Source organism: Anabrus simplex, chromosome 5 (genome assembly GCF_040414725.1).
Source record: "Anabrus simplex isolate iqAnaSimp1 chromosome 5, ASM4041472v1, whole genome shotgun sequence".
NCBI classification, from domain to species: domain Eukaryota; kingdom Metazoa; phylum Arthropoda; class Insecta; order Orthoptera; family Tettigoniidae; genus Anabrus; species Anabrus simplex.
Genome location: NC_090269.1, coordinates 352,102,410 through 352,125,892, shown reverse-complemented (window position 1 = coordinate 352,125,892; position 23,483 = coordinate 352,102,410). Strand labels below are relative to the sequence as shown.

Here is a 23,483-nt window from a genome sequence, read left to right as displayed (position 1 = left end):
ATGTCTTATACATTGTTACTGTACTGGCTATGATCACACGGATATTCATGAATTTGAATATTTCATACTAAGTCCATATCAGTGCCGAGTCACGAGAAAATGGGTAAACAGCATTTAATGAAAATCGGTATGTGAAGTTGGAGAATAAGGAACTACAGTCTATGCTATAAATAATTTTATAAGATGCCCTAATATCACAGAGTCGAAAGGAAACTAAATGTGAAGGCCTACAATATAGAAAGCTAATAATATTGAACAACAATAACATGTTATTGACCTTTGTTGGTTGTGATGTGCTCTGTGTATTCTGTTGCGACTCATCTCCTGTAGATAGGATTACTGCTGTGTGCCAAGTATTTTTTAAAATTTGCTTTATGTTGCACCGAAACAGATAGGTCTTATTGCGACGATTGGGTACCGAAAGGGCTAGGAATGTGAATGAAGCGGCCTTGGCCTTAATTAAGGTACAGCCCCAGCATTTGCCTGGTGTGAAAATGGGAAACCAAGGAATACCATCTTCAGGGCTGCCGACAGTGGGGTTCGAATCAACTATTTCCCGGATGCAAGCTCAGAGCTGCGCGCCCCTCACCACACGGCCAACTCGCCCTAGTGTAACAGCCTGACTGAACATTGGTGGGAAGTAGCAGGGGAGTTAGATAACTTTCTTCTTTAGCATGCCAATCCTCTGGTTCAGAAATTTTCTGTTACTACTGGGACATAAAACACTGGTTCATCATAACATTCGAGGTATTCAATCCCTATTCTGAGGGATTGAGTAGTGTGCTTATTTAACGGAATAATGGCAGAGGAGTGTTCATGGCTGTCTGTGGCCTGGTCATTCCAGCTCTGGAACTTTGGACTGTTAGATCGGCACCGTAGTTCTGTTTGTTAAAAGTGAGAAAATGAGCGGTTTTCCATTTTATTGAGTATTTTATATGATAACATTGCTTTTAATCACTACATTCCTACTGACATTTTTGTAATGACGTGTGTTGACTTTAGTTAGGAAAAACCACAAAGTCAGTCTTTCTGAGAATCCCATAGCGCAGCACGGGTACATCAGCTATTAGGGTATAAAAGTAACAGTTGAATAGGGCATGAAAGTAATAGCTGTCTTTTCTTTTACTGATATAGTTCTATTTATATTGGTATGTAAGTAAATTAAATACTGTATTGTAAATATGTAATTTTCTTCTAGGACAAGGTGGTGACCTTATTGTTATGCAGCCATTCATGAACAATGTCTCGTCTACCTACATGAGTCCTGTCTATGTAGATGGCTTCAGAGTAAAGAACCAGTTCATATCAACTCAGTTTCCTGTGAAAAAGACACTTGCAGACTTCTGGTGTTTGGTGTTAGAGAAAAGGATACCTTTAATTATTGTTCTCAATGAGCTAGACTTCCATGACAAGGTTAGTCTACTCATTTTATTAAATTCTTTCCATAAAATGGGGCTTCTTCATTTTTTAAATATGATTTACTCAACTCAACTATATATCTGACAAGTGTAAATTTTTTGTTTGGCTTATGAAATAAGATGTACCAATTGAAGTTAGAAAGGCAAGGGCTATGACTGCTGTCTTGCAGTGGGCTTTCAATATGTCAGAATTCACTACTTTGTCCCCTACCCATTTGCTTAATGAAATGGATGATTTCTTGCTTGATGAACTGATGAGAGTATTTATTTATGTGATCACATTAACAAATTTAATGAAATCTCAGCCATACATACGGACTTCAGGAAGCAAGATATATATTTTATTAATGTTTTGGAATTTGTTGAGCTGTTTATGGACCTCACATTCAAATTCTTTGCAGGAATCCAACTCAGTAGATCACATTACACACTGGATGTTTAGTCCGCCTCCATAGAGTAACAGTTAAATCTATTAGTTCATCCTCAGAGTCCCAGGTTCGATTCCCATACTACCAGAAATTTGAATGACAAAAGGGCTAATATGTGGTTCAAATGGTTCATGCAGTTCATCTCCATTGGGGGTGTGCCTGAAAAGAGCTGCACATCACCTCAGGACAAGGACACGGGTTATTTTACTGGATATTTAGATATATTGATGGTCATATCATGCATGTTTTATGCTTTACATCTCACCAACACAGATAGGTTTTATGGCGATGATGGGATAGGAAAGGGCTAGGACTGGGAAGGAAGCGGCTGTGGCCTTAATTAAGGTACAGTCTCAACATTTGCCTGATATGAAAATGGGAAACCATGGAAAACCATCTTCAGGCCTGCCAACAGTGGGGTTCGAACCCACTATCTCCCGGATGCAAGCTCACAGCTGCGCGCCTTTAACCGCACGGCCAACTCACCCGGTATCATGCATGTTTATGACAGCTTAAATCCTAGATGAGTTTCATTAGAACACCACTTATACCTGTCAGCTATTTGCTCAGCTTCAGTTTCTATTGTTGATGAAGAAGCTCAGCTGCCATCTATTTTAGTTGACTGGAGTTTTCACAGTTGTTTTTACAACATCAATAGTGTACAACAGAAATCTGACTTTTGAGAATTATAATTCTTCTGAAATGAGAAGTCATGTATGAAATATGTTTTTGGCATGTGCACTGCAACCATTCTCTGTGATAGATATATCTATAAACAGTGAACAAAAACTGTTACAAAATAATAAATGAAAAATGTAGCAGGTCAAAAGTTATGAGATCTTGCAGAAAAGATAGTACATTGGTGGACCATTTTAGAAAATGCACAGTGTATTTATTAGGAACTACTACAAGGATAGATACCATTTAACTCAAGATCAGATCAGGTATACGGAACACAGACTGATGGAATCAACAAAAGAAAGAGAATGGTATGAAACATGTGTTACCTGGAGACAAAATGATGATTTCATATCTTAAACAGCTAAAATGAAGGTGTTTTGCTTCATGGTCGAGGAAAGATATCCACTAAAAATATGGTGTATGAAGTAGTGACACAATAAAGCATTCATTTGCCATGGTTAAAATACTGTCCAAGCTGCTTTCATGAAGTTATTGATCCTACTACAATTTACTGTACTTTAGGTACTGATTCAGTAAGCAGTTAATGCTGTTCCAATGTACAGCATTTCAATATATGTGACCCGTTGCACAGAAAGGGACCCAAAGTCTGCAGTGCAAATTTTACATCAGAGCTGAACAAAGTGTCTGGTGTGAAAAACTTGCACTTCTGTGTTTTGACTGTCTTATTAAGAAATTAAGTTATGAGGCAATTAGATTCTTCACCGCTAAATGTCATTAAAATTTTGTACAATTAGTAAGAAAATGGATGAAAACTTGTGTCTAAAAATACAGTTTTCCAATGTCAACAATCAATAAAATATATTTTGAAGTAATGCACCTAGAAGCTTTAATTGTGTTTCTTAAAATTTTCAGTATCATATGCCAGTTTTAGAAGCATAAAAATCTCAAAAAATGAAAAATCCTGCTTTTGGCCCCTTTTTGCACAACTGGTCACATACAACATTATCATGGGCGCCCGCAGGATCTTAACATTAACACTTTTCTAGATCAACTTTCCTGTTGTAAAGAAGATAAATTATTTCGTTTCATTACCTACCTAGATGACGATGATGCGCAAGCAGCCCCACCCCCACCCATTTTCGTTGCAGCACTTTGCTGCTCTGAAACCGTCGGCTACTTTATGGCCAAAATGAATGGATATTTAGCCTTTAGTTCAGAGGTTTTGACCACAAAATTTTATGTTTCCTCTTCTCTGATTCATTATCAAAAGGTTGAGTTCTTAAAATGGTTACAAATGATATAATGATAAGTTCGTATTTCCAAGAATAGAAATCAAGCAATTCTTAAAATAGTAATATTAACTAAGTTGGCATATTTTCTAAACAAATGGATATATTTTGAGATAATACAAAGTCACTATGTTAAATTCAACTGTAGAAATATCTCTAAAACTCAACCTGTCTAATTATTCAAATAGCACACACAATGGGATAATTTGTCAGTTACTTAAAAATAATATTCCCAAATGTTTTTAAGAAAATCTAGTTTTGTACTCACCGTTACAGTGGATCATAACGTTTTTCCTCTTCTTCACAGCCAATCATGAATATCTTGCAGTGCTCTCGTTAGAATAATGAAACACTTGTACGGAATGACAAACTTTGTAATGTTCATTTTATTTCCTCACACACTTAGTTTCATGGCAGTGAAAAAATGCACTAGCTACACAAATGTTCTGTCTACTTTAAATGAGAAGAAAAAAGTACGAATCAAAAAATCTGTACTGATTTAGCAGCATTGGGAATATGAAGGCTTAGTTTCGTAATACGATTTCCAGCATACACATTCATTCAATCAAAACATATCTCTCACATGACAAATATTATCCATAATTTTTATTTAAATGGACATAAACCACGCTTAAATCTGATTAATAGTTTAAATTACTTTTTAAAGTAATATGTCCTTAAACAACAGAATCGGATAAGAGAAGTTGCATTCTTCTAGGAGCTTCTCTGAAAAATCATGTAAGAACGTTTTTAATAAACTTCTGTTTGTCCTCGGCCATTCTTTCACGGTGCAAAGACAGCATGCAAAGCCCACTAAGTCGATCGTTTGTCATTGTTGATCTAAGCCAAGATTTCACCCTACGAAGTGTGCTGAAACTCCTCTCCGCTGTGCACGTTGTCGCGGGCAGGGATATACAAATTTCTAAAACAACACCTACGCTTGGGTAAAAATCCTTACTTTCTTTTAAAAGTTCCAGGAAATTCATATCTGGTTTACAGTCCTTGGTTTGCCACACGTCATACCACAACTCTGCGTCTACCATTAACCTGTCTATTTTGTAGATATTAGAAACAACTTTCATGGAATGCAAAAAATCTTCCTTTCTTAATGTCTTCATAACACAAGGATGGAGATAATACAGCATCAGTATGGTTTTTGTTTTGTTCTCCAAAACGCGACTCTAGAGACTGTATCAGTGAGTCCATGTAGGGAATGTAGATTGAAACTCTGTAATAGTCCTGAGCCATAGCTTCATTGTGGTTTGCCCTGTGACGCTGCTTGGCAGTGAGGCGAGGGATCGTTATTTCAAATCCACTATTAGAAGCTGTGTCCTCAGCATCTATCATTATTTTTTGAAAGTGGGTAATTGCGTCTGATCGTTGCTTTTTAAAAAGGTCCAGTAGCAACAAGATATGTTCTCTAACTTTGAAGAGCTCCAGTCCTTCCGCTTGAAGGGAGTTTGTTACGGGTTCTAAAATGCCACTGTATTTTGCCATTAAGTGAATTGCAACAATAAAGGCCGAGTTCGATGCTGACCAGTGAAGATCATGTGCATGTTGTTGAGTCTTGGAATTGAAACTTCGGCAGTTAGAAATATTTTCAAGAGCCTTCATGATACTGGAAAAGTTTTCTGAAAAGAGCCTAATGCTTTTGTACTTTGAGGACCATCTTGTTTCACAGAAAAGAGGCAAGTTACAGATCAGCTTTCTTCGGAGTAGACTTTCACGAAAAAAGTGAATTATTTCCTTGATGGTACCTGCCGCATTATTCACAATAGAGAGTTCATTGAGGTCGTTTATTACCAGGTTAAGTTTATGACTAGCACAGTGACAGAAAATAGCCTTTTGATACCTATCTTGTATTAATTTTGCAACTCCACCTTCACGTCCTGCCATAGTAGCATAACCGTCGTATCCTTGACCACATAGTTTCGTTAAATCCAGACCAGAGCTTGTTAAAAAATTCAAAATTGAATTTGCGATTGACTTGGCATTCATTTCTTCCAAAGGCTGAAACCCAAGGAATTCTTCACATACTTTCAAATCATAACTAGATGTATTCTTGACGAACCGAATTCCAATAGACTGTTGCTCAGTTCCAGATATGTCAGCTGTCTCGTCAGCAATAACAGAGAAAGCATTGCATGAATTTGCTTCCGTAACCAGTATCTCTCGTAATTCCTGTTCACAAAATCTTATCATTTCATTTTGAATTCGATGAGAAGTGTACTTGGCATTTTTTGCAGAATTTGAGAGGTGTTCTTGTAGTTGAGCATCTCCCGCCTCCAGGCAGAATTCCAATAAATCATGGAAAATTCTGCTGTCTGACATTTTCCCTCGAAGTGAGATATCATGGGTGCCACAGAAAATGATAGTTGACAAAATTGGTTCCAGCTTCTTTCTATTTTGTTCAATCTGATGGTGGAGACTACTATTTATTTGATCAGCTACCGTGAGTTGCCTTCCTTCGTAGATGTCCACAAAGTTTTTCGCCTTTTCTGATGATTCTCTATGCCAGTTTGATTTTATATGGTCTTTGGCGCTGGCATTGAAGTCCTTATATTTTGTGAGAGGTTTCGTAATGAATGAACCTTGAAGGCCTCTTTTAACGCTCGGCTGTCCGACTCGTTGGCTGAACGGGCAGCGTACTTGCCTTCGGTTCAGAGGGTCCCGGGTTCGATTCCCGGCCGGGTCAGGGATTTTAACCTTAATTGGTTAATTCCAATGGCACGGGGCTGGGTGTATGTATTGTCTTCATCATCATTTCATCCTCATCAAGACGCGCAGGTCACCTACAGGTGTCAAATAGAAAGACCTGCACCTGGCGAGCCGAACCCGTCCTGGGATATCCTGGCACTAAAAGCCATACGACATTTCATTTCATTTCTAATGCATAAAAGTCGCTAAATTGTTTGATTGTATTAGCAATAACTTATAACCGTTAAGTCATATAGATAAAAATTACTAAATCACTTCTCACTATAATAGCCACTTTGATAACAACACAAACATCCCAGAATCAATGAACTATTATACAGCGATTCTATTGTAGATGATTTAACACTACAAGTTAAGAACATACTGTACAACAACGACAGGCTGCCATTCTCTTATAGCAATCGTCACTTTGTTCACAAAAAATTAGCCACCGTATTATTGCACGCCTTAAAAATAACAATGTACAGAATTTCGCAGCACGAACAAAGATTGCAGTAAGATGAAACGGCGTAAAATTAGGCGAGAGCACAATAAATAATCCGCTTTGTAAACACGACCTTACTGGACTAATGTCTTACCAGTCAGCAAACACGACCTTGGTTTCGGGGGTTGAACTTCGCTAGAGGTGTGGTAATGTATAAAAATATCTCCACTTGAGAGATGATATGCAAGGCAGCAAGAAATTATTATATGGTATCTTAAGAAACAAAAAGAGAGATCAAGTAAACACCAGATTTATGAAGGATGAAGGTGACATAATATTAACAAAGCTAGAAGAAATAAGAAACAGATGGAGGGAGTAATATCAGAAGTTGCTGAAAATGAGAACTAATGACAGTCATTCAATGGACCACTAGGAAAGGCAATTACTTGATGAAGAAATGTATAAAGAAATTACAATGATTGAAATTGAAATGGCAGTAAGAAAGATGAAGAATAGAAAAACTGCTGGAATGAATGAAATTTCAGTGGAGATAATAAAGGCAGCTGGAGCTGTAGGCCTGCAGTGGACACATCAAATTCTCAGGATTGGCTGGAAGAATAAGGAGGTCCCTGAGGAGTGGCAAAAAGGAATAATCATCCCAATTTTCAAGAAAGACGATAAGAAAGTATTGAAGAACTAGAGGGGAATTACTCTGATACTGGAAAGTAGGATAAGGTTGAGGGTTGAAAATCAGATACAGGAAAATCAGTTTGGTTTCAGAAGTGGAAGGTCAGTAATAGAGCCCATTTTCATTATGAGACAACTAATGAAAAAGCAATGGGAGTATGGGGATGATATGGTGATGACATTCATTGACATTGAAAAGGCACATGACAGTGTCCCCAGGACTAAAGTTTGGGACAGTCTGGTGCAAACAGGAATTGGAAAGGAATTAATAAAAATGATCATGGCAATGTATAAGGAATGTTGTAGTTTCGTGCAAACACAAGTTGGCAGGATAAGTTGGTTCAAAATCACTAGTGGGCTGAGACAGGGAAGTGTTCTATTGCCTATCCTGTTTACGATAGTAATGGATGACATCATGAGGACAGCAAAAGCAGCATATGGAGGAAGAGAAATGAACATGTTGTTATTTGCAGATGATATTGTGATTTAGGGAGAAGAGGACATGAATGTTCAAGAACAGTTGGATGTAGTGAATGGGAAGATCGAAGAATGTGGATTGTATAGTGGAGTGTAGAAAAGAGTAAAACTCTTGTTATGACTGGAGAGGAGAAAAAAGAGAAAGGTCAGATTAGACTTGCAGACAAGCCCCTGGAAGTAGTGGAGACATTCAAATACCTGGGGAGTGAATTAATGGAGAATGCTCAACTGGATGCTGATATTAGTAAGAGGATTCAAGCTGGAAGCTGTTTCTGTCATAGAGTAAGAAACATGTTATGGGACAAAGATGTGCCAATGGAAGCAAAGGAAACTATGTACAAGATGTATTGAAATGAAATGACATATGGCTTTTAGTGCCAGGAGTGTCCGAGGACAACAAGATGTCTTACATACTCATAACAACTTACGGAGCAAAAACTTGGACAGTGACAAAGAAGGATGAGAGTCGAAAACAGGCAGCTGAAATGAAGTTCTTGAGGAGTATGATACAGAAAAGAAGAAGAGACAAAATGAGGAATGAGAAAATCCAGGAAGAAATGGATTGAGAAAAATGAATGATAGAACAGAGAAGAGCCGATTAAGATGGTTTGGGCACATAAAGCAAATGAATGACGAAAGAGTGCCAAAAAGGGTGATGGAAATGCAAATACAAGGAAGGAGAGGCCGCGGATGACCGCGATTGAGATGGAAGGACACAATCCAAAGCAGTATTAGAGGAAGAAGCCTGGAGTGGGACACAGTGTTGGAGGAGGAGTGGTGGAAAGACCGAAGAAAGTGGAGAGGAACCATATTTGCCCCTACCTGGCTACAGCTGGATAGTGGGAAATGATGATGATGATGATGATGAGATGATGATGATGATGATGATGATGATGATGATGATGATGATGATGAATACACTTGTGTTCATAAAAAACAGAACACCTTGTTCTTCAGAAACGATTAGCATTTCGGTCACCTAGGTTCAGCATGTTTCCTGTTGCCTAGTAGGCGCTGGGTCCTCCATGGGCACAGATAACTTGTTCCATGCAGGAAGGCATTGATGCATATAAGGCGCGAATGGCGTGCTGGGGTATAGCCATCCATGGTGCATTCACCTGGTTCCACAGTTCATCTTTGGTGGTTGGCACTGGGTCACTGCGCCACACCCGTTGTTTCACCATATCCCACACATTTTTGATTGGCGACAAGTCCAGTGATCGGGCGGGCCAGGGCAACAGTCTGACATTCTGTGACAACAAGAAGGTACATATTCATGCAGCAACATGTGGTTGCGTATTGTCCTATGGTGTCTGGGGTGTCGTGCAGAAAGGGTGTGGCTACGGGTCGCAGGATGTCATTCACATTGGTCAAGCTGGCAATGGACTGTCACTCCTGATAGTGTACGATGTCATTATTTATAAGTTTCATTTCTGTATTGATTGGATGCACGTATATAGACAAGAAAGATATTCCACCTATCAATACTTTATTTATTATAAACAAAAATCACATCAGTACCGGTTTCGGCCTCTTATGGCCATCATTACAATATTGTAGCCATTAGACATTGGAGTATGTCACAAGATGTTATTATGGTTAGAGCATCTGGATGTCTAATGGGGTTAAAGATAAAATGTGTTGTGATAATGTTTTGTCTGTGACTGATGTGGCAGTGAAATGCTACAGTAAGCTAAAACTTATTGCATATGCATAAAACATAATGAACACATTAAACATATTAAAATACATGAAACATAGTATAAAACATTTGATAAGTTTAAACTTACACACTAAAATGTAAGGTAAATATATGTTAAAACACTTGTTAAAATTTGAGAGTTCTTGCTCTGTGGAGTTCCTTCTTCAAGCTTCCTTGTGATTCTTGCATCTCTGTATCTACGTTGTATAAAATGATCTTTGAAAATGTTCTATTTGATTAACATATGTCATTTCTTTTTGTGGCAAAAACCCTTGTCGTAAAGTTTTTCAGATACTGTTGTGGTTCAACTGTTGATATATTTTGGTGAATTTTGAGGCAGACTGTAAAGTCTTGAGTTATTAAATTTGGTTAAAAGGAGTTGTTGGTAGTGACCTCTCTCCTGTCTGTATTCATGTTGTGGATATTGCTGTTATCTGTAAAGATAAACTAGTGTAAGTATGAGTTTTGAAGGAATGTCTGAGGTTGTGTGTGGAGGTGAGATGGGTACTTACTGCTGCTGTTGTCGAGGTCGTGCATCGTTGTGTTTGAGAGCTTGCTGTGTACTACTGCGAGTACGTCTGGGACTTGTGTTAGCTGTGGTGAGGGGTATGGGTGGAGGGGTAGGAGGAATGGCTATTGTAGGGATAGGGGTGGGGTTGGGCTTGTGATTCGTTGGTCTTTAGAGGCGTGTTATGTTCTGTGTGTTTATAATTTTAAGATGGTCATTTTTTTAATGCAGGAATGGCTTTATCAAAGATGATGCTGGTTTTCTCAGTTATGTCATTAATATTATGATTAGGATTGGCTTATTGGTCCAGGGAAATATATAAACCTTTGGTTATGTTGAGCAGGGGGCCCTTAGAATATATGTTTAATATTGCCATATCGTTATTGATGTCTGTGAAACTATGCTTGAATTCTTCTACATGCTGGCCTATTGATGAAAAATGGTTATGTTTTACTGCGTTTATATGTTCGTTGTAGCGGATGGCAAAGTTTCTGCCTGTACATGCAATATAACTTGTATCACAGTTGTTGCATTTGATACGGTAAACTTCTGATTGGTTATATTTATTGTTATCGTTGACTGTCCTGGTGTTGTGTATGGTGTTGGTGCTGTTGTGTGTGGTTTTAAATGGTATTTTGAGGTTGTGCTTCTTGAAAACATTAGTTATAGTATATATGTGGGTATTGTTGAAGGTAAATAAAGCGTAATCTTTCTTGGGTTTGTCAATTTTTATTAATTTGGTTTTAGGTTGGAATTTTATCGTGTGGATGATTTTGTTGACCATTTCTTTGCTGTATCCGTTATGTTTGGCTATGTCCTGGATTAATTTTAATTCGTTATTTAGATCTTCTGTTGTTATTGGAATATTAAAGGCTCTGTATACCATGCTGTAATAGGCTGCTCTTTTATGTGTGTTGGGATGAATAGAATCAATTTTTATGGTATTTGAAGTGTGTGTGTGTTTCCTAAGTGGTTGTCGTGTCTGGTTATTGTCAGGTCCAAGTAATTTAAGGTACGGTTATTTTCAGCCTCTTTGGTGAATTTAATCTGGGTGTCCAATGTGTTAAATTTGTCTAGTATAATATTTGCATCTACGGATCTATTATCTATGATTACAAAGATGTTGTCAACAAATCTACACCAAAAGTATATATTTTATTTATTGACGTGTGTTCTAAGTAGTCTATATAGATTTCTGCTAATATTCCAGAGGCAGGAAATCCCATAGGTAGGCCTTGTTGTTGGTATATGGTATCATGGAATTTGAAGTAGTTATTATTTATGGCAAATTCAAGTAAATTCATGAATTCATCTATTTCTAAGGTGCTCAAGTTACTGTGGTTTTTTAAATTGGATTCTATTATTTTGATTGTTTGCTTGATAGGAATGTTAAGGTACATGTTCGTTATGTCAAATGAAGCTAGGGTAAGGTGTTGTTTGATTTTTAATTCTTTGATTCTGTTGCAAAAATCTATTGAGTTTTGTTTTGTTTTGTTTGCTAAAAATGAATAATGCTTTTTGAGAAATTTTTGAATGAACTGCAATAGTTTATAGGTTGGACTGGCTCTATAGTTTATGATCGGTCTCATGGGTACATTTTCTTTGTGTATTTTAGGGTAGGCTTTTATGGTTGGTAATTGAGGATTCAGTGTTATGAGTTTTGCAGATTCTGTTTCAGTGAGAAGGAAGTGTGTTTCCTTGAGTAGATTTTTTAAGTTACTCTGTATGTTGTTGGTTGGATCTCTGCATTTGATTGAAAAGGTGTTGTCTTGGAAACATTCTTTAGTCTTTGTTATGTATTCATTTTTATCCATAATGACAGTAGTGTTGCCTTTGTCGGCTTATGTTATTAGTAGATTGTCCCGTTTTATTTTGTTTTTGAGTTTATTTAAGTGCGATTTATTGGTGGTATTAATGTTTACGTTATTATTATGAATGTTATTGATGTATTGGGGGATCTTTTTACTGATTTTATGTTTCATCTCGTATATCGTATGGGATTTACTGTAAAGCAAGTTCTGTTTCGGTAACGGTTGTTAAGATATTTTGATAGGATGATGCGTTGCCCCAGTTATGTTTGGGTCCCTCGCTCAATATAGCCGTCTCTATATCGTCAAAGCGCTCTGTGCAAGATTTTTTTTGGGGTGGATGGAATTTGTGTTGGGAATCCTTGTTGGAATGAGAAAGATCTTTGTGTTGAATTATGATTGGTAGTTTTGGTTTACTTTGTTGTTTCAGTGTTTCCAGTTTCTTGTTTAGTGTGTTTCGTTTCTTGATGGCTAAATCTTCTATTTTATCTTTTGAAATCTGTTGAAAGTAATTCCAGTAGCTTTGCAGGAGTTCATTGGATGCTTTGAGATGTATTGATTATAGTTCATTACTGAGGTGTTGTTTCTTGCAATATAGGAACTTAATTTCTTCTTTTAACCAGATTTTATTAGTCCTGTTTTGTGTTTTGCATGTCTGAACGGTTCGTCTACGTTTGTTATTGTTTTTTTGGATAAATTTTGGTGTGAAATTGTTTGAAAGGCATTCCTTCAAAAAGGCAATGTTTCGGTTGTATTCATAAGTTTTATTTTCAGGTTTTGGTAACTGAATGCATTATGTTTTGCCTGGTTGGCTTTCATATCATTATTTATGAGTTTTATTTCCATATCTGGATGCTCTAACCATAATACTCTAATAATAATGCTGTAACCATAATAATATCTTGTGACATACACCAATGTCTAATGGCTACAATATTGTAACATACCAGCTGATGATGGCCATAAGAGGCCGAAACGGTACTGATGTAATTCCGTTTATAATAAATAAAGTATTGATAGGTGGAACATCTTACTTGTCTATATAAGTGTACGATGTATTGCACTGTTCCACTGCTGCTGCGCCAGAGCCGAGGAGGGTGCAGATCTGTCCTGCAATGCCATTCAGATGAGATATCTATCTTCTCGGGGGGTGGTCTGGGTGGTGCGACCAGACCCATCTCATCATGTTCTATGGCCTTCCGTGAACCATTCTGTACACACCCATTGCACTGCTGACACACTTTGTCCCACACGAGGAGCAATTTCCCGGATGGATGTATCATGTTCTCTCATGCCAGTAATGCACCCTCTTTCAAACTCACTCATTTGATGGGATGGTTCTCATATACATCTGTGAGGCATCCTGCATGTCTGCTCAAGTCTCACTGATCCATTACTTTCAGTTTATAGCAACAACGAGAGCCACAGGCACATTTTACCAATTGGTAGTGGTGCGCCAAGCTATTGATGTGGACTTAGAACCTGTGGGCCAACATGGTTCAAATGCTAATCATTTCTTCAGAACATACTAATGCACATATCCCGTGAACAAGAACTACCTACCTCTAATCTTTCAAGGTGTTCTTATTTTTATGAACATGAGTGTATGATACCAAGAAAGCGATTGATTGATTGACTGATTGATTGATTGATTGATTGATTTGATTTGATTTGATTTGATTTGATTTGATTTGATTTGATTTGATTTGATTTGATTTGATTTGATTTGATTTGATTTGATTTGATTTGATTTGATTTGATTTGATTTGATTTGATTTGATTTGATTTGATTTGATTTGATTTGATTTGATTTGATTTGATTGGCTCATCAGTTGAGTCGCGCACGTAAATCTTGCCCTAATTTGGCGACCTTTATTTTGAGATTGCAATAAAGGTTAGCTTTCTTCTTTGCCTGGATGGCATTTCCATTACAAGATATTAGAATCATTCCGTATTGACGGTTTTCACTTTAGTTTGTGGTATGGAGAAATTTGATTTCTTTAAGTTGAGTCGCGCACGTAAATCTTGCCCTAATTTGGCGACCTTTATTTTGAGATTGCAATAAAGGTTAGCTTTCTTCTTTGCCTGGATGGCATTTCCATTACAAGATATTAGAATCATTCCGTATTGACGGTTTTCACTTTAGTTTGTGGTATGGAGAAATTTGATTTCTTTAAGTTGAGTCGCGCACGTAAATCTTGTAATGGAAATGCCATCCAGGCAAAGAAGAAAGCTAACCTTTATTGCAATCTCAAAATAAAGGTCGCCAAATTAGGGCAAGATTTACGTGCGCGACTCAACTTAAAGAAATCAAATTTCTCCATACCACAAACTAAAGTGAAAACCGTCAATACAGAATGATTCTAATATCTTGTAATGGAAATGCCATCCAGGCAAAGAAGAAAGCTAACCTTTATTGCAATCTCAAAATAAAGGTCGCCAAATTAGGGCAAGATTTACGTGCGCGACTCAACTTAAAGAAATCAAATTTCTCCATACCACAAACTAAAGTGAAAACCGTCAATACGGAATGATTCTAATATCTTGTAATGGAAATGCCATCCAGGCAAAGAAGAAAGCTAACCTTTATTGCAATCTCAAAATAAAGGTCACCAAATTAGGGCAAGATTTACGTGCGCGACTCAACTTAAAGAAATCAAATTTCTCCATACCACAAACTAAAGTGAAAACCGTCAATACGGAATGATTCTAATATCTTGTAATGGAAATGCCATCCAGGCAAAGAAGAAAGCTAACCTTTATTGCAATCTCAAAATAAAGGTCGCCAAATTAGGGCAAGATTTACGTGCGCGACTCAACTTAAAGAAATCAAATTTCTCCATACCACAAACTAAAGTGGCTCATCAGTTCATAAACTAATTTGATACCATCAGGTAACTTCTTCTTATTCTTCTTCCTGGCTTCTTTTCTATTTTATTGAGAGCAGCAAATAATGATTTGGCCTAGTTTTATTGCTGAATGCCCTTTCTGACATGAACTCTATGGGAAGGAATATGTTCGCTATTCAGTGGTGTATACTGAGGGCTACCAAGGCTATCGGTGAAGCCCAAACCTCAATTCAGAATTATGGAAGTCTAAAGCACATTATAATGTAAGCATCTGACAGATTCTTCCATTTAAAAAACTTGAAAGCAGTGAGAAAAAACGTTGCGCGTTGCATGTATTTCTGAGAGCAAGGCATCGGAGACTGATATTGCAGCCTAGACTCTCGTCCCTCTCCCCTGGGCCCACCACAAGCAGCTTGCTGACGTATGTCCGATATGTGCTGGGACTGGGGTGACAGGCTGATAGTTGTGCTAGGCTTCGTTCTGCCAGATCGCCACTGCTAACTATCAACCATGTGTTACTCATCGTATATACTTCCTCACGTCATACTCAGGTAACAGAGCGCTGGTATTTCACTCCCGTTCATTTCCTCATTCTTGTAGGAAGACATTGCAGGGCTGCTGTTATACGAGTAATACTGTATAGTTTTCTTCTTATAGGAAGATCTGCTAAAATGAAATGCATTCTTTCTGGTTTAGTATTCTCTTTTGTTGGTTCGAATCGATACCCGTAATCATGGGTCGGACACCACCACTGACCTCCCGAGGAAGCTAATTAACCAGTGAACGATGGGTACGACCACTATAAAATTCTACATGTTTATTTCATACAATAATAATAATAATAATAATAATAATAATAATAATAATAATAATAATAATAATAATAATAATAATGGTGCATGGCATCTGTATAGGCTTGGTGGTGACCAAATGAGGATAAAATGAATGGCAAAGGCATCATAAATACCGAGTCCCCAAGCCAAGGGAATTACAGTATGAGGGGGTTGATCTGAAAACTGAACCAGGGCTATTGGACCAAAGGCAAGCATTCTATCCATTTAGCCACAAAACCAGACTTTAATTTGCTAAACCTTAGGCTACTATCTCCACTGATCAGGTGTTGGGTATTGTCAATGACAGACGCCAGGGCAGTACCTTGTAAAGCAGCCTTGACAATACAGCAGGCTTCTCCATTGGCTATTGGCTGCAACTCAAAACGCTGAAGACTTCACGTTCACTAAACCAATTATCGAAAAGGGGTAACCTAAGCCTAGTGGTAGCCCATGTCTTGATCCCAGCGTATGCCACTGTCGCAATTGCGTGTTTCTGCGGTAGATGGTAGTGTAATGTGTTGTGCATAAATTAAGAGAAGTGTATTAAAACAAACACAAACACCCAGTCCACTGGCCAGAGAAATCAACCATACACAGTTAAAATCTCCAGCCTGGACTGCAATCGAACCTTTTCACTTTTATGTGACTATTGCATCTTATATTGATTGAAACCTCAGAATCTAAATCATATACTGATTTCAGTTTGAATATTTGTAGTGATTATACACATTTGACAATATTCTTTGTACTGTATTATCCAAGCTCTTTAATATTATCTGTGCATTGAAACTGATATACAATTTTTGTTAACAGTCAACTGTAGAATTTCGACCATCTACTAGTAAGAGTTTGAGCCCAACACCCTCTATCGAAGTGAAGCAATATAATTTGAATAAACAGGACAAGTGGAATCATCATTTCTTAGAGATCTCAGATAATAGCAAGGTAAGATTTAAGATATTTAGATGTTCGTGTAATGACTCATGTTTGAGGAAATTTTTAGTTACACCTTCTCTTCATGTGTGTACTTGAAAAAAAAATGTTCACATTATTTATGATTCAGTCTGCGAAAACACAAAATATAACACTTAAAACACTATAACATATGTGTAAAAAAATAGACTAGGTGCGTCCAGACCAAGATGTTTTCGTTAACTTTGTTAATAAAGAATGTTAATGGAAAATGTTCTTGAACATTTTTGTATGTTAATAAACAAAATAGCATGTTCATTAACTTTTCGAGCATGTTGATAAAGTAAGTTTCTTTAACTTTTGTGAATGAAACTTTTCGTTAACATTACGTGTTTTCGTTAACATTTCAGTTCACACATGTGCAAGGATGCAATTTAGAGCACGCAGATTCATAGTGCAGAATACAATTATTTTTATTTCTTCTAAAAATTGACTATCAAATCGCAAGCAAAAGTTCAAATATACAGTACCTTTAATTCTGTATGATATTCTTTTAGCTGTGTTCTAATGTAGTTTCATTTCCAGCTTTGCTCCTTGCTGAATAACCTAACCACCCATAATCGCTTGTATCCTATCCTATCCTATCCTATCCTATCCTATCCTATCCTATCCTATCCTAACTAAGTAGGTTAAATGAAAATTATCTTTATTTCGTACCTTTACCAATTCCTTGATATTGTTGTATAAAGCTTCAAACACCTCAGACAATATAACTAAAATTGCTTGTTTTGATACTCTAGACAAATAGGTATATAAGTGAAATATCACCAGTTGCTAGAATCTTTAAAGTTATAGCCTATCAATAAAAATATCAGCTTGTCATTAGTGGAGTCGGCTTTCCGATAATCTATACCATTACTTGCAATTTCAGACCCAATTACTGTCAACAAGAACTGAAAGTTATTTGGGGGCAATTTCAAGAGAATTTTGAAAACCTGCTGCATCATGAATTAAAAGTTCTGACATAAGTGTTCTATCAAACTTAATTCTACTTGCCTTTCCAGCATCTTTCTTTGCCACACTTCATGTCTGCGCTTTCCTATAATTGTACCCACTAAAATAATGAAAGCTGCAGCTGTAAGTATTTTCTTCTTCCTGACCCTATCAACTGCAACCTCACAAACAGCTAATTTGGTGTGGACATAATGTTGAAGAAGTTTGTTAACAAAAGTTTATTAACATGTGGAGAAATGTTTTCATTAACATTGTTTATTAACTTTGGTATGGACTAACCATTATATGTAAATATTTGATAACTTATAAGTTGGGTGCAGATTCTTATGTAATAACAGATTCCATTCTTTTACTTGTAGACAAAAAAAAATCAAACGCATCAGCAAATTGTGGTTCTGATATGGTTAACCCTGTGTTTTTTATTTTACATATTCTTAGTAATAAGACATATTTTTATATAGCATGTGAAGAAAGTAACATTTTTGTACATATCTAAGTAGGCTAATTATCAATAATTAAAAATTGTATCTGCTCATTTAATTTTCAGACTATAGTAAAATAACTGGTGAATTTCACATATAGACTATATTTTAGTTGCTAAAGTCAATATTTTAGTTACTGAAGTTGGCTTTAAAAGTCATTGAAAATAGTAATTTCTAACCATTTGTCGGTGAAATACAGTAGGGCCGAGTGCCTCAACTCTATACGACAGCAGAAATCCTTTCTCCTTTCATTGATCAGAGTTTCTAACAAACTCCATGCTGTCTTGAAACAAAATCTAGATTATTAAAGTTCTCTATCTCTTTGCAAGATCATTAGTAATGAACAAGAAGAGCCCCTGGAATATATTCCTCCTAATTAGTTTTTCTTTTAAAATATGCACCAGTGACTACCTGCGATGTTGAACAGTCCTTCTCAGCCTACAAGAGAACTTCATTGGATTAGTGCCAAACCATCACAATGGAAAACATGGAGAAGTACTTGGTGACACACTGTGCATCATGATAAATTTACTGTACTATTTGTGCTACTTAATAGGGGTTTAAAAGATTCTCTGTGTTAACTTCATTTAGTAAAAATGTTTGTTTCATTTTCAGGGCAACAGGAAATTAGGTCCAACAGTACTCTGTGTAATATACTCTGTGATTTACAATGCATAACATTACTTTTAAATATTTGCAGTATTTTGATTTTGCCTTTAATTTGATTATTTAGAAAGTAGTTGACTATATAAATTATCTAAAGCAATAACGATAACTTTGTCATAAAATGGAGAGGTATTTAAAACAGTTTTTTGTCTCATATCATAACCGTAATTCATAATAAAAGGAATTTACTAACTTTTTCATAAATTTAGTGCATTAATACTATTACATATTTTATGAATTGTACATATGTTTAGAATATTACATATTTAGTTACATATTCACTGATATTTACTACATTTTTATATACATATTTGCACTTTGATATTACATAAAAATGCCGGCCCTTCTTTCGAGTGTATTTTTTACAAGTGCGAGGGGGGATCAATAATATAAATGGGATTTTTTAAATTTAAATTCATGTATTGAAAAACACAAGGCAATTACAATTTATTTTTCCACATAGTTTCCTGCTTTGGAAATGCATTAATTCCCGTGTATGGGGAGCTTTTTGATGCCCTCATTGTGAAAAGAACAGGGTCATGTCACCAGCCAGTTGTGCACTAAGTCTTCCACGCTAATAAGATAGAGTTTGAGGGATGTTCCACCATTCAACACATTATAAAATATATTAATTTATAAGACCGGTTTCGACTCCCTTGGAGTCATCATCAGTTCTTGATAAAAATCAAATCAAGGGGAATCTGATAACAATAATAATAAAAAATGATATACCTCAATGCGATTACCTGGAAACACATCTTATCTTATTAGTTAAACGTCAACACAAAAATGAAGATCATAGTCTTCCACACTCTCGTTATCTTCAAATCATTATCCCCCTAGAGCTTCTTTAAAAGGTCTGAACAAATGGAAATTGCAGGGCAATAAGTCCGGGCATTCCAGTGCATTTCCTGTAGCTTGGAGACAGATCTGCAGTATGTGAGGATGACCTGTCGAATCGGTTGCTCTCGTCTTTTGCGGCGATATGCAACCCTCGCCTTGTTCAACAGCTTGCAGTAGTAAGCAGCATTGATTGTGCGTTGCTCATGTCCGTCGACGTTATCAATAATTTGTTTAACCGCACAAATATTTTCGTCTGTAATGCAGGTCCGAGGATGGCGATCGTGTTGCTGATTTTCCACATGTTCTCGTTATTTCTTGAACTTTTTATGCCAGGCAAACATACGCATCCTTGATGATGTTTGACCACCGAACTATGCAGTAAATCTCTGGCAAATTTCCGACGTTGTAACTCCTCCACGAGCAAGAAATTTTATAATTATGCATTGCGCAGTGCAGGGGTTCACCTGTTGCTCTGACATTGTGAGCGTTACTGACAAAACGGCAGGAAATATCTAACAGCACGCTCTCCCCCTCCTAATGGTCTCATCTAAACATATCAGAAGCGCAGGGCCAGTCCTACAAACTGTTGATGTTCCGGAACAAAAATCCTGTTTAAATTTGATCGACCTTTGTATATTATAGTGTTCTAAGTGTTATATTTGGTGTTTTGACAGACTGGAGAAAGTTAACAGTTATATTAATTCTCAAATTAAGTAATTTTAAAGTTATCTGCCACATCTGTGATATTGAAACCAAAATATAACTCTGATTCTGTAAGCTCTTCTTTCTCTATAATATTTCTATGTACCGTACTGTATGATATATAAGACATGGCTTGATCAATATAAAGAATGAAGAGATCTGAACACACTAGGATTAACTGAATCTGTAGAGGAAAGACTTCCACACTGTTTGGGCATCTTAAAAGAATGAATAGCATTAGAATATCACATACTTAAATGGAAAGAAGACTAACATGCAGAAGACCAAGAAAATGATGGATAAACCAACTGAGAGAAGATGTGGAGGGCAGAGGATGGAGTTGGGAATTTGTCATGAACAATAAAACATTTTTGGACAGACAGCATTGGAGAGTGTTCATTTACAGCTACTCTACCCAACATGCTAGGAGGGTTGGACAATGATGATGATGTTGATGATGATGATGACTATATGATGACAAATTAAGACTGATAATAATAATAATAATAATAATAATAATAATAATAATAATAATAATAATAATAATAATAATAATAATAATAATAATAATCATAATAATAATAATAATCGTATGGCCTCAGCTACCGTGTACAGACATTTCGATTTGACGCCATCTGGCTGTCTGCTCGTCAATTTCGACGTTCCGTTTTACTCTAGGTCCACTAGATGGCAGACAGAGTAAACCGGATCTCTCTTGGGCGTCTATGGCTGAGATTTAATTAATTTTGTCGGGTAAATACCAAATGTATCACCAGAGTTCTTTTACATGCCGACATCGTACGACATGGAGTGTCGAATGGACCTTTTTCCGCCCTTCAAAAATCCGACTACCTCTGCCGGGTTTCAACCCGCTATCTTGGGATTTGGAGGCCAACACTCTACCACGGATCCACAGAGGCAGCTTATTAAGACTGGTACACTACATAGACTGGTATGTTTTTCTTCCTCAGAGAAATATAAGATTCACCCATACTATCTACGGAATATTTGCAAAGTATTTCCTTCTTTACCAGAATGGCATCTGAGAAGGAAACGTTGATCCCACAGGTGACTTGTCCTTTATTTATACTCGTAATGAATTCCTTCATCTTCGCAAAACTGAAGTCATTCTTACATAATGAAAATGTAAACCTAAAACTAAGGCAAGGAATGGTCAGGTGGTATTTTCGATCTGTCTTACTGCATGGTATATAAACATGGAACCACAAAGGCTGGTTAAATAACTCTACTCATATTTATTTTTCTGGAAAAGTATAGGTGTATTGTTATCTGTTCTTAAGGTTAGTAGTTTGATACTAATCTTAAAATGACATAAGGTACTCTACATTATTGCATACATGCTGGAAATTCTAAATTCTCAAGGTATGCTTTTCTTATTTACTTCCACTGTCTGTCTAACATGTCTCAAACCAAACAACTTGATGAAGGTATGGTTCCAACAGAAATGATTTTGTAAAATAAGTGGATTTCTCTTCATCTTTCCTTCTTCTGTATGTTCCTTGTAATCTTTTGAGTGTGCAACTAGATGAACTGTGGCTATTCGTTCAGTGGCTCCGGGTCTCGACAGGAAAGATCTATTTCAAAGAACATTCCTTGCTACTTATAGATGTTGTAACTGTTCGACCCTAAGCTTCTCACTTGAGGAGACGAAAGTTATTACCTTGGGACACATGAATATCAAATAAACTATGTGTGGCTTGCCCGCAAATTGCCACGCAAATAGAAACAATTAACATTCCATAGTTTCCCATTTCTCTATGTGATGTTTGGGTGCCAGGGTTACAGTTTTAAAGAAAACTGTAAACCAAAATTTATATTTACTTGCATAGAGACTTATACTTAAATCACAGGGGTAGGATTTTAAATAATTAACCATTAAGTATCGTTTGAGAAAGAAAATTAACACAATATAAAATACAAATGAATTTATTATACAAAAAAAATTAGATGAATCTGAAAAGTTCCTTAAAGCGTGGAGGGATTTAGAATTTACGTTACTCAAATTACTATTTGCTTGCTTTATCTAATTGAAGCTCACCAATTGCAGTTTCCGTTGAAGTCATCTGGTTTCCGTGGTTACTCGTTCTCTTCTTCTCGATGTAGAAATTGCTCCATGGACATCCTTCCTTCTCTGATGTGGTACGGGCTATCTGGACTAGCACTCCCTAATTGCCTAGTCTTTAAATTAGACACTGGCCTTATACTTGTAAAAACTGATCAGCGTTGATCATATGAGGAGAAAATTCAGAGATAGGAATTTTTCCATGTTAGTAGAAATCTCAATCCAACTGAGTTATACTATTTATACGGTACAGGCTTGTACCAAATTCCTTGGACTTGAACTAAACATAGTTCTTCATCCAGAAGATTTACTGAATATAACACAAGCCATAAGCTTGTTTCGTCTCACGCAGATCCGATAACATAACCGCAGCTAAGTACTGTATCGAAGCGACAACACACTGTACAAAAGTAACTATGTCTCGGAGAGACCACACACTGTCTCAGAATCAATAACGTCGTTAAAAGTAGATGTTCACAGTAGAAGTTCTAATAGTAGTTCTGTTATACAATACAATACAATCAATACTGATCTGCAGTTACGGCAGTCGCCCAGGTGGCAGATTCCCTATCTGTTGCTTTCCTAGCCTTTTCCGAAATGATTTCAAAGAAACTGGAAATTTATTGAACATCTCCCTTGGTAAGTTATTCCAATCCCTAACTCCCCTTCCTATAAATGAATATTTGCCCCAGTTTGTCCTATTGAATTCCAACTTTATCTTCATATTGTGATCTTTCCTACTTTTATAAATGCCATTCAAACTTATTCGTCTACTAATATCATTCCACGCCATCTCTCCGCTGACAGCTCGGAACATAACACTTAGTCGAGCAGCTCTTCTTCTTTCTCTCAATTCTTCCCAACCCAAACATTGCAACATCTTTGTAACGCTACTCTTTTGTCGGAAATCACTCAGAACAAATCGAGCTGCTTTTCTTTGGATTTTTTCCAGTTCTTGAATCAGGTAATCCTGGTGAGGGTCCCATACACTGGAACCA

At 36.7% G+C, this 23,483-nt stretch overlaps 1 protein-coding gene across 1 annotated transcript in view; it reads left to right on the top strand.

Annotated features, from left to right (window-relative positions):
- Positions 1 to 23,483, top strand: part of LOC136874533 (receptor-type tyrosine-protein phosphatase kappa) — a 251,010-nt gene that overhangs the window by 190,178 nt on the left and 37,349 nt on the right. The window contains exons 20-21 of the mRNA XM_068227831.1: positions 1,199 to 1,413; positions 16,597 to 16,728. Coding sequence (XP_068083932.1) covers positions 1,199 to 1,413; positions 16,597 to 16,728 — 347 coding nt within the window. The remainder of the gene's footprint in view (positions 1 to 1,198; positions 1,414 to 16,596; positions 16,729 to 23,483) is intronic.